Source organism: Argopecten irradians, chromosome 8 (genome assembly GCF_041381155.1).
Source record: "Argopecten irradians isolate NY chromosome 8, Ai_NY, whole genome shotgun sequence".
NCBI classification, from domain to species: domain Eukaryota; kingdom Metazoa; phylum Mollusca; class Bivalvia; order Pectinida; family Pectinidae; genus Argopecten; species Argopecten irradians.
Window position 1 is genome coordinate 16341034 of NC_091141.1, and position 24201 is coordinate 16365234.

At 33.7% G+C, this 24201-nt stretch overlaps 1 protein-coding gene across 2 annotated transcripts in view; it reads right to left on the minus strand.

Moving 5' to 3' along the window:
• Window positions 1-17471, minus strand: part of LOC138329498 (ras association domain-containing protein 10-like) — a 36924-nt gene extending 19453 nt beyond the window's left edge. The window contains exons 1-2 of one of the 2 annotated variants that reach the window (XM_069276523.1): window positions 17248-17471; window positions 3862-3934 (exon numbers count right to left, since the gene is read on the minus strand). In XM_069276523.1, coding sequence (XP_069132624.1) covers window positions 3862-3903 — 42 coding nt within the window. In that variant the 5' untranslated portion in view covers window positions 3904-3934; window positions 17248-17471. Of the gene's footprint in view, window positions 1-3861; window positions 3935-11566; window positions 11587-17247 lie in introns of those variants that run through there. The other variant, XM_069276524.1, reaches the window with a different exon arrangement.
• Window positions 17472-24201: the final 6730 nt, after the last annotated feature.

The window sequence follows — 24201 nt, forward strand, 5'->3', positions numbered from 1 at the left end:
GGTTGGTCCAGATCCGCACCATCTCCAAGAGACAGGGACCTCGATTGGTCCAGATCCGTACTGGCCCAGATAGGTACCTTCTCTTTCCCTAAGGCTAGTGACATACTTTCTATGTAGAGAGTAATTGATTGGGACATCGGTATAGTCGATAGGTAATGACATATACTAATCGTGTTTCTTATCCGACCGATAGTGATTGACTTAACAGGTAAACTATTACCGTAAACTACCTCCTCTGACACTATAAGACACTATGTATGTCAGTAGGTATGATAATGGACGCATTTTCTTGTTCAGATTTACACAACATCGGTCAGCACTATCGTAATAGTGACTCTCCTGTCCTTACGTTATGTCTATACGTTAATTCATATCTTTATATTTACACTTGCTAGGCTTGGTCACTATACGCTAATACTAGCCGATTTTGTTTACCATAACTGCATGGTAACATTGAACTTTGAACTTGCGTAAGGAAATGTTCGTGCAACGTAAAAGGACTACTTTTGTTTTAAAAGAAACACATGGCTTTGTTTACATTTTGACGCAACATTACGTGTATATTGTTGTTTTTCATAGAATTTTGGAAAAATGTAAACAATATATACATGTTTTATATTTATATATGATTCAAACAATTTTTAAATTAACAATTGCATAAAGAAACGGAAAAATATCCCGACCGGGGCGACGTGCTTTCATTTTTGTTAAAAATGATGGGTGTCAAATGTAAACTGTGTAAGCGTGCGTCAGCTTCGCCTCGCTGCACAATAACGGTCACCGAGTTCACACATGTGGCCGTGTACAAATTCTCTTATGTTATTACGCTATATATTAACTTTTAGCAAAATTGAATATATATTTAAAGTTCTGATCTGATTAAATAAAATTATCTCTGAAATTTACTTTGTTTGTCATGTTTATTTTACACTAAAATATTGAACTTTTTTGTCGTCGCGGATGAATATTTCTACCTTACGTGAAGCGTCACCATTCGCTGTTCAAATGAGTAAGCTCCTCCCACTTTTGACCGACTTTTATTGAATAATTACGTCACTTTCAAATGACGATTTTATTGCATAAAATATAAATAAAAAGTCGTTTGAGTGTAAATATAGGGATTGGATTTCGTTTTTATGTTAACCATGCTTGTATGGAGCAATTCCTCTAAGGATCTATGGTGTTTATTCTAATAAGGCATGAATTATTATTATATTTTCATTTCCAATACTTGAGAATCAAACATAGACTTTCAAATTAGGATTTTTCTGCAAATGTAGTCAGACTTTTAAGAATTCCTTTACAAACGTTTTCCTTAAAGATGCTCCACCGCTGACAAATGGAATTTATTCACTATCAAAAACAGAAGCAGACGATTTAGTATTTTTCTTCAGTTACAAAAGTTACTTACTTTACACCATTACCACATTTGAAAAGTTTAAGTTTCTAATTTTAGTTCAAGTTCAAAAGATGAAAAATAATTAATTGCATCCCGAAAAAAATGCATAGCACTATATCCTATATTGAATGAAGCACTGATTACGCTTTCACCAAAGTCAAAATTAATTATTTTATATTATTTTTTGTGTTAACTAGACCTATATATACACGATTAAACACCAATTATTGTTTAAATGATGAATATTATTTATGCTCTGTCGGCAGTGGAGCATCTTTAATTTTTGCTAAGGGTGATGTTTACAGTGCTTATGATACTTTTACTGGTGTCACCACAATAGTTTATTTGGTTGCTAGTTTTGCCAATTAACATTTCAAAACTACGATTTCGTATATATTGCAGTTTTAGTAAACTTGATCGTCTCCATTTACAGTGACCTAACGCTCTAGGACATGGCGACAAGGAAGTGGAATAGCTTACCAAAAGATAACGAGATTTATTCATTATCCTGACTGCAATAGGCAACCTATTATTGTAAACCCATAAAATTTTAAAAAAATCTGACATTACCAGTCTATATCAAATTGCATTCAGAACTATTCTCCAACAAGTTCGTGGAATCAAGAGTTATGTGTGAAGTTGAGATGTCCTAATAACAGGAGGTCATTGGGGTTTTTTTCTGAGAACTCCGCTTTGCAGCCACAACCACACATTTACATGTCCTTAATTGGGAATCAGTTGTTAATTAACACGAAGGAAATATAAAAACTCTACTGCATTATCCATTTCCATGTTGGTCTGAGCAGGTTGTGCCCTTTTCTGATGTGTTTGTGATGATGTAATTAATTACCCCCCGTCCGACCATTACAACTCGTGAAGGCCTGGTAATGGACTATGGACACGTGTTTGCTCCATAAAGGCATGTCACTGATGTGGTACTGCTGTATACAGCAGGTGTTGGTATCGTTATAATGGTATTGATATAAACAAATGGTCATTATTTCCCATAAATACACACTATCGCCGTGTTATCATTCCATAATGAAAACAATAGTATAAACATTGTCGTCCACAACTATCAACCATTTGTTAGCATACTTTATATAAAAAAAAACTTCATTTAATGAAGCAAGGACAAAATTGCATCATCTCTGATTCATTCTTTCACTATATTGCTTACATTTCATTTGTCACAATTATGATGATACGGAATTTGAATATTCTTTACTGTAATAAATATTGAGATGGAATAACATAATAATGCTGTTATTGTCATGATCCTTGGTAAACGTTGATACAAGAATTAATGCAAAATATAAACAAAGCGAGCTTGCATACGGTAACAAAAACGTGTTAAACTACTAAAAAGTTCCGTAAGAGAAACACCGTCATACTTCCATAGACTAAATAATACATGTTGTTGTTAACCTTTAATTGGAATTTGATCAATGAATGGGTTAATGGGATAAGATAGACTACAGAATAACCGATTTAATTAACAATTAGAAATCTAAGTGATATATTCTCAATTATGAGTATCAGAAACTTCATTAGATATACTTACCATGTTTTAATGAAAAAAAACGCTTGCGAAGAGTCAATGAAAAGTAAAAAAAAAAAAAAAAAAAAAAAAGCTACCAATTCCACTTTTACTGATAATTTCATCACCTTTTTGTAATGGTCATAACAATACTTTCAAAGTTTATCGTAAGTATTTATCACCAGACAGACCGAAAATCAAGACAAAATATTAAAACGATGCCTTTAGATATCAATAAGCGACATACAAAATAAAACAGAGATTCAGGGCTTTCCGGGAGACGCGACACCCACGTAGAATGTGTTTATAAAACAAATAAGTTTATAAGGGCAGATGTGGGGTCACAATTGATATTAAATTTATCTAATATAAACGTCACATGTCTGTCCTGTGATACAGAAAGTCATGTTTTATCAGGGGTTTTCACTTAGATTTCGACTGATGATTTGATACAAGATAGAATTAGAGATATTGGCCAAGGGACATTCATCAATATAATAGCTTGTTCATATACCTTTACATAGATCACCACGTGATTGTTTATTTTCTTCTCTTAAGTTTTGTTGTTTTAATCAAATGTTTTGCGCTAGATCGGATCGTTAATAATTTGCTTTAATGAACTTTGGTAAAACATACTATGAAACAGACCCCTTTATCAATTGATATTCTGTATTGGACAATAATGAGTCCATAAGATTTTACAGAAGAAAGTAAGTATTTAAGTTTGTGTAATAACTATAATATTGTTATGAGCACAGAATGCAGCATATACTACCCACACGGGGAGCCCGATAGGTCAAATGGAATTCAGAATAGACGAACAATTTAAAGAGATGACAAATAATTATAGAAAGGATCAGAAAAACTTAACTTCAGTATTATATGCAGGTTGTGATTGAACGATTCTTTATAAAAGACTTACCGCCCATTGAAAGTGGTCGGAGTGAACGACTCCCACAGCCATAGAGTCTTTGGTGGGCTGTTGTTGATGGGTCCTAAAAGATACATAAAATATATGTAATAGATTATGACCGACAGGTGATCGCATGCTTATGAAAAGTTACGTCACAGACTTGGCCAGGCAAAGAGGCCATTACACTGCACTTATAGAGCTATAAACACATCAATACCGAGGTTTATTGATTCTTTACCTGAGACACAATTTGAGATTGTAAAACGAACTTCTATATCAATACAACCGAGGAACTGGCACACCATATCATAAACTAAAGGAAACGCTTAATTGTTGTGAACGGAATAACTTAAAACCAGGGAATAAATAGTCAATATTGCAATAATGGCAAGTATTCAAATATACTCTCCTCTGTCAAGGACGAATCAGACGCAAGATCTTGATTAAGAATCCAGTGAAAATCTTAGATAAAAGGCTTAATTTACAAGGACGTTTTCAAATCTTTCAATTTCCTACAAGGATCGGTGTACAAGGAAACACTGCAAAACATTTCTTAGTCTAGACAGTATCTCAAATTGGTCTAGTGAGAGTTTAAAATAAAAAAAAATCTAGTTGGGGAAGTATTTTTCGTTTTCTATTTTGTTTTTCCTATTCTTTTTTCCCAATCAGAATATAGGACAATGATTTATTTCCCTTGAAGCAGCAGTGCTTAAGACAACTTTAAGGAAATTACTGTCTCTTATGTCCAACGAGCATCTCAAATGGGTTGTTATACATATGTTCTGTCATTACTAGTATGGCATGTTGTATATTTTCTCTGCTCCCAATATCCGTATTTGAAGGAGAGAAAATGCACGGTCACGTTATGTCATTCGGACATTAACATATCCATTCACTACTAAGAAGGGTACGATATGAACGAATTACTCTGCCTGGTGCAAACCACCTGGGAACAGAGTAGAGCTAGTGGGCCCATGTTAAGGTTGTTTTCACGCCGAAGTAGTTAATACACGGAAACTTATTTGGGAACTTCTAAATACGGCGGATTACAAGGTTTACCTACAACTCTCGTGTTCTTGGTCTGTTCATACTATACGTGGGGTGAATATATACTACTGAAATGTCACAGGCAAATGTGGGAAATTCTAAAATAAAGACCACAGCCACAGAAAGAAACTTTAACAGAAGCACAATTTAATCAATCTGTAAATGTAGAATAATCGACTGGCCTTTTATAGCTTGGTATCGTGATTATAACACTGCAGTGTGTTAAATACATAAGTTCTATTTTTAACTTCATTTAGGATTTCAGCTATTGACCGCGCGTTTAGATTTAAGTAGACTTAATATCACTATATAAATTTAATTCAATTGAAATAATAAGCTTAATTAAATCTAAATATTTACCTGTCGCCACCACTATCCACGGCTAGTTATCATGAACGAGTTTGCCACAATAGCAATTTTCGTGAGAAAAGGTCGTTTTACTAATGCAATCAAGTTGTCAACTTTGATTAAATCACGATGTATTAATAGAAATAGCTATATGTCTGTGATCTAGATACATAGAGCAGGTTTCATCAACGGACTTATAAATTTTCAATAATATAAGACCGTAGTTCACTTGTACCGGCTGTTTAATGCTTTCTCTGAAGTTTTATTACCAAGAATAACTTCCGTAATAAATACACTGGTTATGTAAAGTTTGGATCTACAAGAGCATGGCAGTGTACATTTCTCACCACGAGTGTTGAAATAGCCACTAAATATTACACACATCTTGACAAATGTAAACAGAGAAACGGTCTGCCGTGTTTATTGGGTCAACACGAGGACGTAACAGTGACATGATATAGATCCATATCTGGTCACAATGTCCAACACTACAGACAGGACAGGGAATTACTATATAACCTTAACTCTGCTTACTTAAGTCAATATTGATCATAGACCTCTCAACCTCCACTTCTTGGCAGTTATTAGCCCATGAATGGCCATTTGTAGAGTGGTCAAATCTGGTGTTAAATAGGTGGGGCCATTCGGTCACTTAAAAGACGTTGACATATAAGCTGAACAAATGTTATTATTAGCAGTTTATTGGTAGCCAAGCTGGAATTCAGGAAATTCGGTACCGTAGTACGGATGTCCAGTAGAAAATGGCGTAGTAAGGCACAGTAGGACTGACCTTATATCATACCTTTACTATACGATGTGAAATAAAAACAAGGTCCGAATATAACTTTATAAAGTACAAATATAAAACATACAGACTTTGACCTATTTTTGTAAGAATCCTATCAGACACAGAAGATTTTACGTCCCATTAACAGTCAAGGTCATTTAGACACGTGAAAGGTTTGTGTGGTGGAAGAAGTATCCCCGGCTCTGTTAAAACCGGAACAAAGACGTTAAGTCCTATCAATCAATCAAAGGAGGTAGTGGAAAACCAAAAGGACAAGACCAAGAGTAAAATGTTTTGGGAAGTTTATACGTTGTGAATTTCTTATTTCAAAAAGCAAATTAAAATACAAAAATGTATCAAAAACACTTTAGACACTCTAGGCACAACAACAATCATCAAACATGGCTATTTTTCACATGCAAACACATTTCAACACAATTAAAATCCAAATGTCAAATGTGATTTAATAGGGTCTGAACGTGTGGTTACCTTCCATTGAGGAAGAATACATAACTACAGTAAGGATGCCTACGTGAGAGAATGGGATTAGAATTATAATTTTATGATAAAAGGGTGTATGTGTTTATTTGTTTGTTATGGGACAGTGTCTGACATACCTAACCGACTAGGTCATGTCGACGTCACGCTGCTTTAAGAATCCTAACAGAACCAGGGCGATTTACAATGAACATCAATTCAAGCTACTCTCCTTGTGTTAGCCCCGTGTGGAGTATACTTATATACTTTATCTCACTAAACATTTCTATCGTCAAATATTCGGTCAACCTTTGGTGGGATATAACGGGACACGGTTTTATGAACATCCCTTAACTTAACGAAATTCTCCATAGGAATGCATTCTACAAGTTAAGGGAAAATCGTCTGAAGTTAAAGAACTTTCTTTTACTTATGTAATGCTTTCCTGTGGTGAAGCTAACGTTCAAGAACGTTCGCTAAACTCAGGACATTATTGGTTAGAAGATGAGCTCAGTATGGAATATCAGTGAATAATAGTGTTGTCATTAAGATGTCATTAAGAGGTCTTCTGTAAAGTGAAGAAGTCCCCACTGACAACACTCAATAAAGGCAACATTCGCAAAGCACTGGAATTAAGTAACACATTTTCACTGAATATACCAATGCAAACATTTTCCTTATATTTTGATGATTTTGATATTTTAAAAAAATCACCAATTGTAATGTCATTGTATTGTTTGTATGAATGTAAGTTCATATGAACATTGGGCATACAAAAAGACCCGGTCGGAAAATTTGCTAGGTATACTAGTGATATTCCACTGAAAATCATCATACTTTTGATTTGTTTGATGAATTTTACCATAGAATACCTGAAATGACTTTTGGTTAACATTCGTCAACCGACAAAAGTAGTCACTATGACGACCCATATTATCACATAAAATTCTGACTGCCAAAGAAGTTTGCTCAAGATCTGCAATGAGTCATTCAGACAAGCATTTCTTTGAATACAACACTAGTATATGGATCGCATGAGTTTGTATAACCAATTGAAGAAAATATTAAGACTTCCTTTTTCAGATCAATGGCGACAAAAACTTTGGTATGCATATTGTAATATAGCTGATACTGTAGTCTGTGATTTATATGTAGGGAAACGATTTTATGTAACGGATGTATAGATGTATTGATCTTCCATACAGACGTGAAAATTCAGTGCCTCATCTATTCACAATATTAACATGCGTTATGATTTTTACTTTATTTTTACGATAGGGGTTTACAATTCTTTTTCTCTTATTGAAGCCATATAAACATAAACAGATGTTTAAATGTTGTGTACCTAAAGCATCAAATTAAAAATGTGAAACATAAAAAGGTTATCAGATGGAAATTTTATATCCTACCGATTGATGTGGTCTGATAAGTATACGTAACAACATTCAGCTATTCATTTAAACCTTATTTATCTGCTCTAGATTTCTCAACAGCTGATACATCAGCTGTAAAACAGAATGTATTCATATTCGCCGTTGGAACTCGTAAATTGAATTAAGTTTCTGCTTGATAATATTTACACAAATCACCTTTATAATTCTATGATTTATCGTCCCAGTTGGTCTGAATATCCCTCTAATTCTATTTCACAAGATCCTATCATGAGAGGTGTTGTATACACTACAGGGGTAAGCCCGGTGGTCTATTGTGACGTATGACGTCCAGATTAGATATCACGATAATAATTGAGATGTAAAGTGATTATGTACGTAAAATCTGCCAACATTACGATAGTGAAGTAAAGCAAAATAATACAAGAAGGCTTAATAGATTAGAGTCAGGTCTGACTGTTATGATTGGTTGTTTTAACTTTACGCAACATCCGCAGGAAATATGGCTGCACACAGATAAGTGAAGATTTGCATATGGATACCCCAACAATACCAATAATTGTCACAAATCAGAACAACTGAATACGTAATTTTATCAATGGGTACAGTCAGCTGCCGCACGACAGATTTATTTCCACAAGAATAGACACTTTAACATCTTTCACAGCTGTGTGTCAGATATACCACGGAAAGCAAATATATAACAGTTTCAAATCCGTTTCAGATCAATTTGAATCTGAATTAAAAATCAAATCAATGAGGAAAAAAAAAAGAAAAAAAAACCGCTGCTTTCAGCAATCATTGTAATCTTGAATCTATTTTATAGTTAACGGTTTTTATTTTGAATTTGAATTACCTTTCAGTGATTGGCTGACAATTGTTTGGTTGTTTTTTTACGTTTATCAATGTTTAGATGAGATCATAGATTATTAACGGTCATTAGCCCCGCTAGTTAGTATGATGTTACCCGGCGTGTTATCTATGGAGACTAATTGTTTGTTAAATGGCCGGCTCAATGGGTCTTAGTGATTTATAGCATCGATAAAATCTCCTTCTAATACAACCAGTTATCAACATTTGATCATTATAATCGTTTCTATCTTTTAAAATGGTTACGTTTCCATAAATGTACTTTTTATATATATTTAATGTATACTAAGATATTTACAATAGAGAATTCTGTTTAACCCGCAATGTGATTTCATTTGATTTCAGATTTTTCATTTACAAAAATTCCATGCAATTTCGATATCCAAAGATATAGACATCAATTAAGTTTGCAAAGCAAGCAGACGAGTTATAAAATTTTTGCTATAGACACAAATTAGATCTGTAGGCAGGCCAACATTATAACACAGTTTTAACAAAAAGAAAACCCGAATTTGAATGTGCAAAGATATAGACGAAGAATTAAATCAGGAACCAGGCCAAGCTGGTAACACAGTTTGTACAAAAACCCAATTTGAATATACTAAGGTAGATATTAGAATGAAATCTTCCTGGGGGAGAAGGATAAAAAACATGGTCTGAGGTAACATTGATGACTTGTGAACATATAGCACCTGTAATGTTGTCATTCATCATGTTTGGACGTAAAGTACCAGGTTTTCTTTCAGACACTGTGACCTTCCAGAACTCGTATATATACAAGAGTTGCTCCAAAATAGAAGGTGCACCGATCGATCCTGTGTAAATCGTCACGGCCTAACATGATTTGCCAACTCTTTAGAGGCTATGATAATGTAGAATATATCATTTGCTCCAATTTCTACAATGCTAAAGTAACAAACATAATACACGACAAATCTGAAAATTCCACAGTCTCATTTCACTTATATAAATTAATTGTTATTCTACAGGAACATTGACGTGAAATCATTCAAGGGAACAGTTATATTTGTGACCAAACATAACCACAAGATCGTGAAGCAACTGACAAATTTTAAAATCAAATGCAGGCCACTGGATATTTAACAAGTGTTCCGTATTTTGTTTGTATATATAGGCCAGACAGGAATGGTTTGGGTCATCAATAATAGATTGGATAACAGGATAAAAATCGATTTGAAATACGTGGTAAAATGGAGTTATGTTTCCGCCTCATTTTTAATCTGTTTGGGTCGATAGCAAATTCATGATATTTTTTTTTCTGAATTCTGATGAAACAATATTTAGGTTTTATTTTTGACATTTAAAATAATTCTGTTGCAAATGTGTCATCATAATAGCATATATTACGAGATTTCGTCGATACCCGGAAATGTCATGGAATTAGGGGTACCACGAAATGTACGGGGTCGACGATATATACGAAATGAAGACATTATGTATACATTGTATGTATACAAACGTACCTGTGTAACATAAACACTCACTAAAATGTTTAGAAGTTATGTTTTTCTTAGCTTTGGGTACATAATGATTGTAAAACAGTTTGACAGATAAACCTACATGTTGACAATATAGCCATCCATATCTGAAGTTGTTTGGTTATTTTTGGATCGATGTATACAGATGAAATGATTTGTTGATAACTAACTCTGTTTTATCGTTTTGTAAATACAAGTAATCATTGCCAAAGTGATATATATCATATATATTTATACGCACGTTTTGTTCTCTGAATGATGTGAACTACCACAGCCAGTGAAATGAGAGGTCGTTAGTTTCGGATGGTTACTTATATTGCTATTACTTATCTTTATTATCTGATGAGTATCTCTAGCTATCTCACTCCCCGTTTTTATTTTACTAGTAATTGCTGTCAACGAAACAATATAATCATAAATGAGCACTTTTATTTACTGAAACTTTCGTCAACTAAACAAGGCGTCTGGGTTTGTAACGTTGTCTTTGATTGGCTGATATCGCTGAATAATAATTTGTGGGAAAAGTGTACACCAATAAAAAGTAGATTTCGATAAGAATAGGAAATATGATTCATCACAAGGTTGTCTAGATTTTTGTTGCTGTCTTTTTTGTAACTGAACTATAGCAAAAAGTATTGTCTTGTTTTGACATATAATAATTCGTAATTCATATTTTCAGTTTAATCCTTAAAAATCTACCAAGAAAACTTCAATCGTACAAAAACCCATCTCTTCCCATGAGTAAATGTTTTTATACAATAGCGCATACTTACAGGGGGATAAAACTTTCAATTTGACTACAACAATTCAAATGTTATACAATAAAACTTTGGTTTAGCTGTAACTGGACACTACCCGCATTGAAACTTGACTTCTTGCCCAGACAAGAGACGGAAAGCTAACACGTATGTAAATAATCCACAAGAAATAGCTTTGCATTCATATAGAATAAATTACATATTCAAAGTGGTTGTTTCGATGTATCATTCATACACTGAAGTTGTCTCTATATAACAACACTAAAACATCATATTCAATTTCATAATTGTTAAATATTTTTTTTTAAAATAGTTGTCAAACCGGCCAAACTTTAAGCAGTATTATATAAGATATTGTTATGGATGAAATATTAAGCTTTCAATTTCAGTTGAATAGGAATCAAATGATACTGTTGTATCCATTTCTTTTGTTGTCATGATTAGTAGTTGAATATGGTATAACACTAATGGGAAACAACTTAGTTGGTCTGTACACATATTTGTGTGAATGCACTATACTAGTTATACAGAAATTACCTGCACTAGTCATCTCCAATACGTGTCCTAGACCATTCATAGAGGTAGTAGATTACATAAGTGACAGGTAGGGTTTCAGTCAGGAATAAGGGTATCAGGTGAGCCTGTCTACACATATCATGAAGGGCTACTAATCTGATAGTCTATGCTAATTGGGCCGTGGGTGTGCATGTATTTACATTTAATACTTCAGTGTCCACTTAAATATCACAGCTTATATACTGTTCATGCTTTATCATATTTCACGCCGGGTTTGGAAATTCCAAATCAACAAGGACCTATCGCAGTCTACATATTTTGTTTTGAGCTAATTTCGATGGCGATGTTTACTTTTAAATTCAGATATGACCTTATCCTGATACCATATCTTATTTTGAATGTTTAATTTCGGTAAATAACTTAAGACCCACTGCACTCGCAATGCTTGTCAAATACTTCGTGACGGCAAAGAAGCAAAATTAATAATGGTTACTCATCATATATAATGATACATGTTGTGAATGTCTATTAAAATATGCATATCATCATGTATGGTATACGTCCTTGTGATAACCTCATTCTTCCTTTATCACCGACATGAACGAAGATAATCTACTTTATGCCAACTGTCTAAAGCAATTATGTGTAGAATCTTAATTATTTGAAAAAAAAAGTTTCTTTTCACTATCTTAAGTTGCTCCACCACCTACAGATCATAAACAAAACTCTTCATTTGTACGATAATTGGTGTTTAATCATGTATAAATGTGTTTAATTATCACAAAAAGTAATATGAAATAACCGAATTTGCTTTTGGTGCATGTACAATCAGTTCTTCATTCCATATAGGACATAGTGCCACGGAATTTTTTTGGGATGCAATTCATGATTTTTTTCTTGAAGTAAGATTAGAAGCTTAAACTTTTCAATGATGGTAATTGTATAAAGTAAGTAACTTTTGTAACTGAAGAAAAAATCTTATTTGTCTGCTTCTGTTTTTGATAGAGAAAAAATACCATTTGTCAGCGGTGGAACATCTTTAACTATTTATAGACATGGCACTTTTATCCCAGAAAAACCTATATCTGTATCTTTTGTACTTGTTTTTTACCGGGTGTGACACCTAGCATCCTTGACGAGACGTTAGAAACACCTGTAAGGGGAAATTCTATAGTCATCATACGGAAATGTGCTATTCTATTTCTGATTGTATACAACTTAATGACACGCCTCTATGTCACTGTCTTCAGGTAACAAACATCACGCAACACAAGATACATCTTTTTTATCCCGAAACAATGAATTTTGTCATGTCAAGTAAAATCTCCATCAGATTGATTACTAACGTAAATATAAACTACTGAAAGCAGCTCTTTATGTCAACGATATAATGGTTCAAGATCGACTATAGACGGAACCAAATTGATCTATTGTCAATATTTTCAAACTAAATGTTCGACAACTTATATAATCATTATATCAATGAATAAATATAAATTAAGTACATACGTACGGTAGTTTGTGAGTCGTTATAATGTTTGGTATTACATAGGTACATAGATACGTAGGTACACTTCCTGTGATATTGGAATTTTAATTGAAAAACTCGTATCCTTGATTAACTAAAGTTACTAGAAAGCGGCCTTCGCCTTTGTTATGTCCATATAAAGTAGGACAAAAATGTTACAAACTTCGATACGGACCAGTAAATATTACCGAACATATCCAATAAGATTATTTAAATACTTATTTGAGCGACCTACCAGAACTCTAGTGACAATACTGAAAAGGAGGAGGGACACGAGGGAGGGACGGCCCATCCCGAACAAGGTGGTCTAACGCGCACCTGGTAGGTCAACAATGACCTTATTAGTCCCATAATGACCACTGAAAGCTATTAAGCCTATCTCACGCCCATCCAGAGGAATTCTGTTTTTACCGCCGTGATTTATGTAGGAATTACGTGTTATCGTGGACAGGGCGCTAGCTATAGGACCAGGCCATGATGAATGATGTCTCTATCAAATACCTATCAGGAACAACAGCTCGTTGCCCATCGTAATTGAGTGAACAAATTCGCTCCATGCGAAATAATTCAATGAGTTTCCATTAGGTATTGATCAGTCCCAGGGCTTGTAAGCTTAACGAGCCAACACCATACTGAATCGTATAACGATCAGTGTTGGGAGGCCAAAAGACATCTCGGGTGTGATAAAGTGTAAAATTTACGACAATATAAACAAACAAAGTGTATACGCTTTACCGCTCATAGACGTCATTGTAAATTCAATCAACTTCAATATTCCAGTTAAAAATAGCATTCTTATCAGAATGCATGGACAATGACGTCACCATTAAATAATTGTACAATACCTAATCAGTCTAGATTTTGGAATCATCAATGGTGATTTAAGAAGTACTTTAACCTTAATGATGATCAATATTTTCAATATAAAATGTAGGTCACTGGTCAGAGGTGCGACGTGCCAAAGTGCAGTCAAGGATACCGTTAGACATATGATGGTATGCAGCTCATTGACGCTGCAATTCAACCGTGACTGACTGTTCAAAGTTACCCTATAATTGATGCGTTCGTAAAAGTACACATCAGTTACTAAAGCTAATTCCATGTGCTATAACTTACTCTTGTACGAGACAAACAGCTGTCTTCATAGCAGGAAAGAGTAGAATCACGAGTATTCACTAGAAGCATACTTCAATCTCCATTGTCGGTTCAGATTCACTTTCATAAAATATGAACTCCTCATTCGAACATTTCCTCACCATTCGAGATTTTTCATGATTGTCAATGGAAAAGTAGTAAAGTTATAGAATTTGATAAAACATTTTTTACCAATTTTCTTAGGTGAAATCGTACAACATTAAGATATTTGGACATTTCGTAGAATATCAAGAATTATACAACAGTTACTATCTTGAATATGGAATATCAAGCAAGGGATACTGACTGTCAAAACTATATTTAGAGGAAGTTGTTAGTACAAATTTAAAACTATCCCATGCTCTTCGATACGCCCAGTCATTTCGATAACACGATAGGATACTCATTTGGGATTGCTTTTAAACCGAATTTAAATTACTTAACAGATGTTATCCATAAAGTGCATATATATATATGGAAATAGTTTTTTATTAATCAGTTTTGCTTTAGGTTTCAAGTTTCTTTGTTTGAAATCTTTGGTTTTGGTAATGAAATATCACATACATAACGCTTAGAATATGTGTCATTAAAAGCAACCGTTGTATATGCTATTTATCTGATCCCATTTGCTAGACTTCATATTCTTGTAACATCTGTAATTTCATTCTAATACATAGTACTTTTATAAAGACGCTGGCATACCACGAATATGTAATGGGAAAAAATCATAATTGAAAATACTGTTTGGCCTAAAAGAAATATTATATTATTCAGATACATGATAGCACTGATCAGTCGTTTGTCAAAGCGTCCTCGGGAACTCGGCATATTAACATCTTCCATGATCTTTGATCAGGGTTATATTGGCGCTTAACCTGGAAATTTCTAGACGCCATTTGAGTGGGAAGTATCAAATACGGATTCCGTACTGCGGTCACGTTATAGAGGAACTGGGTATATTCCTATAGACCACTAAGCCAATCATTGACGTCAATGATTGTGAATTACCTAGAGGAGTCATTCTCATGACAGACGATATGGTCATAAGAGCCCTGTCAACGAGATTAAGTTTTACAGAGAGAGCAGTAATTTGATAGTATTGGAACGAAAATAAGAACAGAAAATACCAACACAAAACGAAACAACTCATCAAACGGACATGAATGGGTAAACCTAAATATGTGTGTACGTAGACTCTTTGGGGGTACAGGCAATTGAAGTATCCAATTTAAATACAAATATTTTGAGAAAATGTTACAAGAAATTTGAAATCTTAATGTCGAGACATACAATTCACTTTTAATCATTTTCTCTACAGCAAATTTTCTGTCTTTCTTTTTTAAGCTTTTATTTGATTTATGAGGATTTTACGATTGAATTCCTACCTTTATCTTTTCATAGCTTTTGAAAAATCTTATTACCCTTGCTTTAAAAAACCAAGGCTGGTGAAGACTAGGGGAAGTTTAATTGTAGAACTAGCGATCAATTGGGTTATTATCTATTATTGTGTTTATACGATCCATCTATTGATTTAACAAATATCTCTGTCTCCATTCTCTATTCTCTTTCGAGATTAAAACATACAGAAGATATTGTCGGTGGAGCACACACAAATCTTAAGAATTGTTAACTTCTGGTTCCATCATCATGATACTTTTCCACGAATTTAAACGTTACTACCGGTGTTTAAATCGATATTGATTGATAAATTAGCTCTTATCTTTGTATAACTATGTCTGTTAGTATTATAAAATATGTATTCAATACATCTGTAATGATCTCTAATGTGAACTGTCAACATTTATATCATGATCTGTCTTTAAACGACCAACACTGGAAATGTGGTTCATTTGTATTGGTAGTAACAGAAGAGGCCTATCGTATACCGCTTACTAGTAAGATCAATGTTTACGTATTTACGTTTTATAGTCAAGGAATTAGAATATTATGTATGCAGAAAAAATTAGCAGTTCCCGCTAAATGCCACCGATCTATGACCGTACTGTCCAACGTAGGCCATACTACAAATCTTGACGGTAATTGATAAAAAAACCCAGACACCTCAGTCTTTTTGATAAATTCAAACTACAGACAAAAATACTAAACTGTTTAAGAAGTGCTGTTGTTGACACTTCTACTGAGACCTGGTCGGCTATTAAGACCAATTTCCACATCAGTTTTCTGAAAGTTCAACAATGAAGTTATAACCACGTTTGTCGCTCCACTTGACACCGTGTGTATCAGTGTAAGTTATGAGAATACGTGGGTAACGAGGTATAGCCACAATATCATGTGATTTATAATACTTCTTCAATTAAGTTGTCTCGGCACTCACGATTGAAATTCCACTGTTATACGTATACACAGAGTAAATAAATAATAAATCAATCAATTCAATATTGAATGGAATTTAAACATTTGGTTCGGAATTGTAAAGAAACTATGTCAATGTTTTTTTCTTAACTTTGCGTGAACTGTATTAAGCAAAATATGCTTCTCAACTTTTTTTGTAAAGAAATTGCTACATATTATGACTATATCGTGTTAGATAACATTTCCGATACGTCATTACTGCTTATAGCCAAAACGATTTCGTCATAAGGCAACATGTCTACAAAAGCATCAGACCTGTAGCACATGTGATGTTATACCTGTTAAATATTCACTTAATGAATTAAATCATGCTAAAAGATATCTTTCCTAAAACATTTGTCATTGAAATGACATTTTATTTAATAATAAAATTATGAAAGTGGCCAAAATGCATTTGACAAGAAAGTGTCACAACTTAAAGTCAAAATGCAAATTCCATAGATGCATCATACATGATAAATCATTACGTATAAGCCGTATATCTAAAAATTAATATATATGCACTAGCACATGAATATAAATAATGTGTGAATAGTTTTCGAAGACACGAGAATGTCTTTTAGTGTTGACACTAAAGTCAACATACCAATTGACATCGCAGGCTTGAAGTCAATAAGTGTTTGGCAGTCATGTTAGATAATATATTACTATATAACATCAGACTCACCTGTTCTTGATCTAAGTTATATATCCAGGTATAGTAGAAATGGTTTCTCCTTCACTTAAAGTGATTCCCAATAGTTTGACGTTTGTGGTACTTCCTTATAAGAGCGGTAGACTTGAGTAGTGTGTGTGAGTCTCTCCATATCAGCCTACACTGTAGATAGATACAGGTGATACTATTACAGGTAACACACGGCGTCCCTATACCTTCACTGCCTATTACATTTATACCAGGATTTAAAACTTATTCAAATATTTAAATTAGGTAAAAATAGCACCGGCTGATAAGACGGTCCTATACGATAAATGTGTGAAAAGCCATAATGTTAAACCGTGGCCGTTATGTCTGAGGTAGATGGTTACAACGTGTTATATGACCTTCTGTCTAACAGGCAATGTAACACTAACACTGGAATACTGGGTATCTACCCACCAATTCTATACCAATATTGTGATGATATGTACATGTACAAGGTATATTTAATAACATACCATTACAATCTACCTCCTTAAATAAGTAATGAGTGGTAATATGTAGTTTGAAAATAAATGTGCAATGCTTAAATTTTAAACGGAAATTAATAATCTAGATATATAAGTACTAATGATTATATGATAATTTAATCTTATAGTTATGAATAACTGCCATCTGTAGAGAACGTTTAGTAAAATAAAAATTATTTTCAGTGATGTATGAAATAGAATTATATCGTACATAATTCATATCGCTTTATCAGTGCTATAAATACAGATTATTTAGAAGGCATGTAGGTCCTAATACATTCACCTAATATCGGAGTAGATAATAGTTAACCTAGCTTACATGAACTACATGAATGAAAACAATTATTGATGAGAAACGATAGTAAATCGTAACATTACTGTTCCTCTGTGGACAGGTTATGGGTAGCTACAATTATCATTGTTGATTTTATGTACAGTGACCCTAAGTTTCATTATACTTTATCAACAAATCATGATATCACATATGCATGCCAGTAAATGAAATATCTTTAGTTGTGCACTTTCAGTCACTTATCCAGCATCAGGAATGGCATAGCAGCTACGTGATGCAGTTAGCTTAAATATTTTGATATCAGAAATTGTCGCTATATCTTGTATATCAGAACTCTGTATATTCCTCCTTTGATAATTGGAATTCAGTATAAGAGGGTCAATCTAATGATATATCTAATCATCAGAGTGAAATTCATCATTTATAGATTATTTGCCTCTACTCTCAGATATAACATCTTTGATTTTCTTGTTTCCTGTCTTTCGTTTCCTTTCCTAATGTCATTGGTGAATCCGATAATGATTAACTTAATTATTCAGAGATGGGAATGACATTGAAGACATCTATGGGTTGTGACTGTAGAAATATCACTACTGGAATAAACGTAGTGACTATCGTTAGTCTTCATAGTGGCTAGAATAATTATCATCAGGTAAGTACGTCGTGAACCCATTATAACATAAAAGGAAACTAAATAGAATCAATTCATCCACACCAAGGTTAACATCAAAACAACCATCAAATATGTATATTAATATCGCCAACTCTTTAGTAACAAAGTGTTTTCTGACAATATGAATGATGAAGTCATACGTATAAACCGTTGTAGCTTTTCTTTATTTTCATGAAGGTCGTACGTCCCTCACGCGATTTGTCTTTCCTACAATGACCTATTGGTCACCAGCACTTGTGTATTGAATTACATAGTTGATTTGATGGTGAACTTCTGCAAAGGGAAACTGTTTATTTTCTAGAGCATTTCTTAGCATTGAAGAATTATCGACATTCATTTAATAAACTTTAGATGGAATCTTTTGATATTCAAGTAGTAGTTTCACTTACAACAACTGTGTATTTTTGTTCGTTATTTTCTCGCAGTCATAATAATATGGAAAAAAAATATTTGATTAACTAAAGCCTTTTATTTTACAGGAATATAGACCAAATTAAGCTTCTTAAAGACGATACTAGTCTTTCATTTATGACTTCCATAAGAGTCGTCTGTGTACATGACATGACAGTTTCATGCTTGTCCGTGAAAGTTGTTGGATCTTATCAAAACTGACCGATGTCCTTAATCAGGTAGGGCAGTTAAATGTCCGTAATCCCAAATATAGCACCTTCTTTCTTTGAAGAAAGATTTTAAACGAATCCAATTTCACCGACAAAGGAATGACCTGACCTCATACCACAAGTATGGCTACAACATGCATTGTACCATGGCAAAAGCTGTGGGTTTTCTCACAAATGAGAAGCAAATATTTGTCAATTTAGTTTTCACTCTGGTCCCAATTTTCTTTTACTTTAGAATATAACTGGACATGAACGTTCCGTAATACAAACACCTAAAACAACAGAACATATATATGCTACCTTATGTACTATTCTAAATTGTTTTAATGATTTACTTTCTGTTTTAAATTAAATGTTTCTAAGCATTTATCTTAATTTGATCCTATTTTCCAAACGATAATTGTCATATCTGTTATTAAATTATTTCTAAATTCTGCCATAGTGTCAAATACTTCCGTAACCACCTTTAAATGGTGTTAGCGTTGTTGACAAATGAAAGTCAGTGTATTATTATTCAATATTAGATAAACAGGATGTATTTTTTCTGAAATGAATTTTTAGATATTGGTGTATGTTATAGAGATTGGGGAACTCTGTCGCTGTTCTGGGCTGAAACTTTACAGTTTTATCTCCAATTACAATACAGGGTCGTCTAAGAGGTGAAAGTGGATTGACTTTTTCACCTCAAATAAATTCCTAAGTGTCAAAGAAGAAATCCGTAATTTAATAAGCTTGACAGGTAATAACGGGCTGGCCTTAGGACGCGAACTTTGTAGTTCTGAATTCTACCAGGGTATAACAGCAATAAAATTTGTACACAGAATGTCATTTAACAGTTTATCGATAAAATATGTCTTTACATATTAACATCCCGTGTTTCCATCGATAAAAAATGGGTATTAGAAATCCGTTACTGCCTTACCTGCAATATACTTACCTGTGGTCAAAGCATGTTGAAAGTATTTTACAAAACGCTGATGTAATTTCTCAGCCTGATTGAAATGCTAGGCTGTATGTGAAGTCTACAATGTATATGTGTACTTTACCTTTGCGAGTGATTGTTTCCGCTGAGTCAGCATCCATTGTAAAAGTTTATGATCGATAATTATGACGGTTCAATCAGAAGTAAAAAATCTCGTACATTTTTGTATATTCATGTCTGACAATTACAAAAGGTATTAGTGAAGATTGAACGTCTCCATTTGGAACATGCATTCATTGGATTCTTTATCTATTTATTTATATATTCGGCATCCTCGATACTCCAGGGGTTCCGATCACTTACGATCTCTACACCCCTGGACTATCTCATAGTGAAATTGAAGGCAGCTGAAAATATTTGACCAATCACAGACCAGCAAAGATTTCCTTTGAAGACTACAGAGATAGCGACGCCCAACTTCAAAGCCACATAGTCAACCACAGTGTACCGTTATACGGTTCTTTTGATGTACATCAAAGGACTAAATTACCTGTTCTGTTCTGTTGCCTCCAGTTTTACGATGAGATAGTCCAGTGGTGTAGAGATCGTAAGTGATCGGAACCCCTGGAGTATCGAGGATGTATATTCGGGTGCGGAAATCCAAGCATGATTTGATAATCAATACCCGAAAATATACATTATTATACCGTCATCATAACTCAGAATTCATTATTGCAATAATATTATCTCTAGAAATATTACCAGGTGGTACAAAAGAATGAGCGTCCTCAGCTCCATCTATAAACTATGTGATACTTTTTTGTTGTCTACATCAAAATAAAGATAACAATTATTAATCTTTTTTTAGAAAATAACACAAATTGGGTCCAAAAGTGGTTCTAACTCAATATTGCGACACAAAAGTAATTTATGTCTATAAGTAAATTAAAAGATTCGTAAATGGCAAATATCAAGTATGTAATTAGTTATAAGTACTCTCTGCCATTTGCATAGCTATCAGCAAAATCAAAATACATTAGTTTATTAAAACGAGTAGATATATTAACATATTCAGTTTTTTATTATCATTGTTATTATAGCTGTAATTTTTACAATTGAAACGGGTACGAGCATTATTACATTATTAAATTGAGACCAGTGAACGAAAAACTTTCCTTTGTTCGGAGTTTTATCTCCGTTTTGTAAATATGGTTAAGGAACTACAATTCAAATTATACTTATATTTATCATAAGAATATTTAATAAGTATCGATGGATAAGCTTATATCAAAACTGAGAGGAAACCAGTGTAACAATTGACATGTCGTTGTTTTGATTTATTTTGATTTAAACATATTTTATTGCAAAATGTGCAATGGGATTGAGCACAAGTTATACAACTTATATAAAGCCCGTTCCCAAAAATAATAAAACATTCAAATTACATAGACAAGATGGCATTTAGAAAAGATATACATAATATATAAAGTTGTATTTGAGACAGAGAGGGAGGGAGACAGTGAGGGAAGAGCGAGAAAGAGAGAGGTGGGGGAGGGAGAGAGCTATTTTATAACCAGTATGCCCCTCAAGGTGTTGGTTTCAACTTTTATTATACTATTATTTTAAGATCTAAAATCTACCCCTCCGATAAAGACGACAGAAGTTCTAAACCACTTTTCTTAACTTTCGACTTCTCAATGTTCATATCATCCTGTCTTCATGTCGTTGTGTCTCATAATGTTTTATAAATATTTATCTATTTTATCGTTCATTGTCGCATCAAAACATATATAAATAGTTTCGTAATTTGCATTCTTTTTGACTTTCAAAACAATTTTAAATGTCTTTGATCGTGAAATACGTAGTAACAGTTGAGTTTAAATAGTAGAGTTAGGTGTATAAACCTGTCTGAGATTTAACACCTCTTTGTGGAAATGGGCGATTGAAATACACTTGCATTTTGTATGATACTATTTGTTTAATTAGTAGTTGATACGCTTTATACTGAATTATGTAGTACGAGTTTGTGTTTGGCAAATCCCTGAAGTGATTGGGGCGTTCAATACTGTGTTAAATACAACATATTCCCTCTAAAATCACATTGTATAAATCATAAGTTAAATAACATTAGCGCGGGATAGAAAGGGTACTTGAGCATTCATTTTCCGCGCTATATTTACAGAGAAGTCGTTCATGCTATAATATCACAAAGACCACCTTCTCCTTTTCTCAATTTACATTCATTTTGCTGCTTTACTTCAGTGAACTTCTGAGTTCAGAGTCTCTCACAATAACCTGAGAACTAATAGTGATCTGAAATGATAGAGCTCCTACAAGGATCTTGTGACCTCTTAAACACATTCATGACCAAAGACGATGCTTACAAAAACAGTGTACCAAAAGTAAGAACATTTTTAGTGTCGAGTAGGGGCATGTAGTGCATTTATTGCACTGTGAAAAGACTAAACGACACTTAACAAACAAGAATAAAGTTTGTTTTCTACTATGAAATCATTTATTTTTGTTGGGCTTAATTTTCGTGGATTATAAGATTTTAAAATTTCGTTGGCACTAAAATTCGCGGAGACGGCAAAAGTTACTTGACATTTGTGTATAATAATTAAAAACATAAGTTTTCGTCTAGTGGTCAATTTGTTGATATTTGTCAAGAAACGAAACCCATGAGAATTAAACCCCTCATGGAAAATAATGATTTCACCCGTATTAATGTGTTGTTGATACTTAAAATAAGTGAAATGAGTTTCCAATTTTTATTTTACAAAACCGAAGAAATTAACATCATAAATTGGACCTCGTGATCAAGCTTGTATGTGCCATTATGTCACTCAGTAATGACGTTTGTGGACACCATACAGCTGTATCGTCCTCGCAAAGATCTTCGGTGAGAACATAACTGACGACGACATCAGAAAACTATAATAATGGTGTAGAAAAAGGCACACTAATAAATGTGATTTGAACAATTTGCGATGGCAATGCTGCAAAATCATAAACACGGAAACTCTTGAACTTAAGGCATTACTTCGTGGGCATCACATCTCATCATAAAGTATATTACTTTCCGTTAAAGGTATCCAGAATCAATTTAGAATACTCCTATCAATTTGTTGCCTTTACATTCCATCTTCTGATTATGTTATAATGGAATTTTGTTGTGGATGGGTGAGGTCCTTCTGTAGTGCCCCGACAGATTTCCCTTCGCTCGTCTCATTATAGCCATCACAGGGCCACGAACTGAGCGCCTTTGTCATTGACAGGCCGCTCATATACAAAAGAAACACATTTTGTTGACTTTGTATCCTTTACGATCGCCGATATTTTCTGTTATGTGGTTATATTGGCATTTCTAGGACTAAGAACGGCGATATTTAAAGTTCTGGTCTTTATATTAAACCCCGTAAAACACCGTGATAAGTATGCTATAAGGGGCTGTTCTAAGGCCATAGGCCGCCCCCTATCTAAATATGACAACACAGCGACAACAGTTGACCCTAATTGACGATCTTTGACGTCCATTGTTCTTGTCAACATTTGACGTCATGAACCACGCCCTTGCTGACAGTAAAAGAAGGCGTAGGCTCGCAAATTACCACTAAATATGCAATGCCCTTTGCCGCTTTTCTACTCCCTATTTCAGTGTCCATCAATGTCGAATGCATTAGAACCGTTTCTTATTAGACTAGGTTTCTATTGGTGCTTTGTCGTTTATGGTTGTGCATACAACATAATTGAAGGTCATTGTTTTGATATATAAGTGCGAAATAGAACTTGCTTTCTTTAAAAGGTTATTGAGTCTGATGAGTTTACAGCATGACCTCAGTCAATCACGAACGTGCTCATTGTAGTAACAAATGTTGCCTATTGTACCCGTTAACTTAGATATGCTGTATGTCGTTATCAGTGATAGTTGATTTGTTTTAGACGAA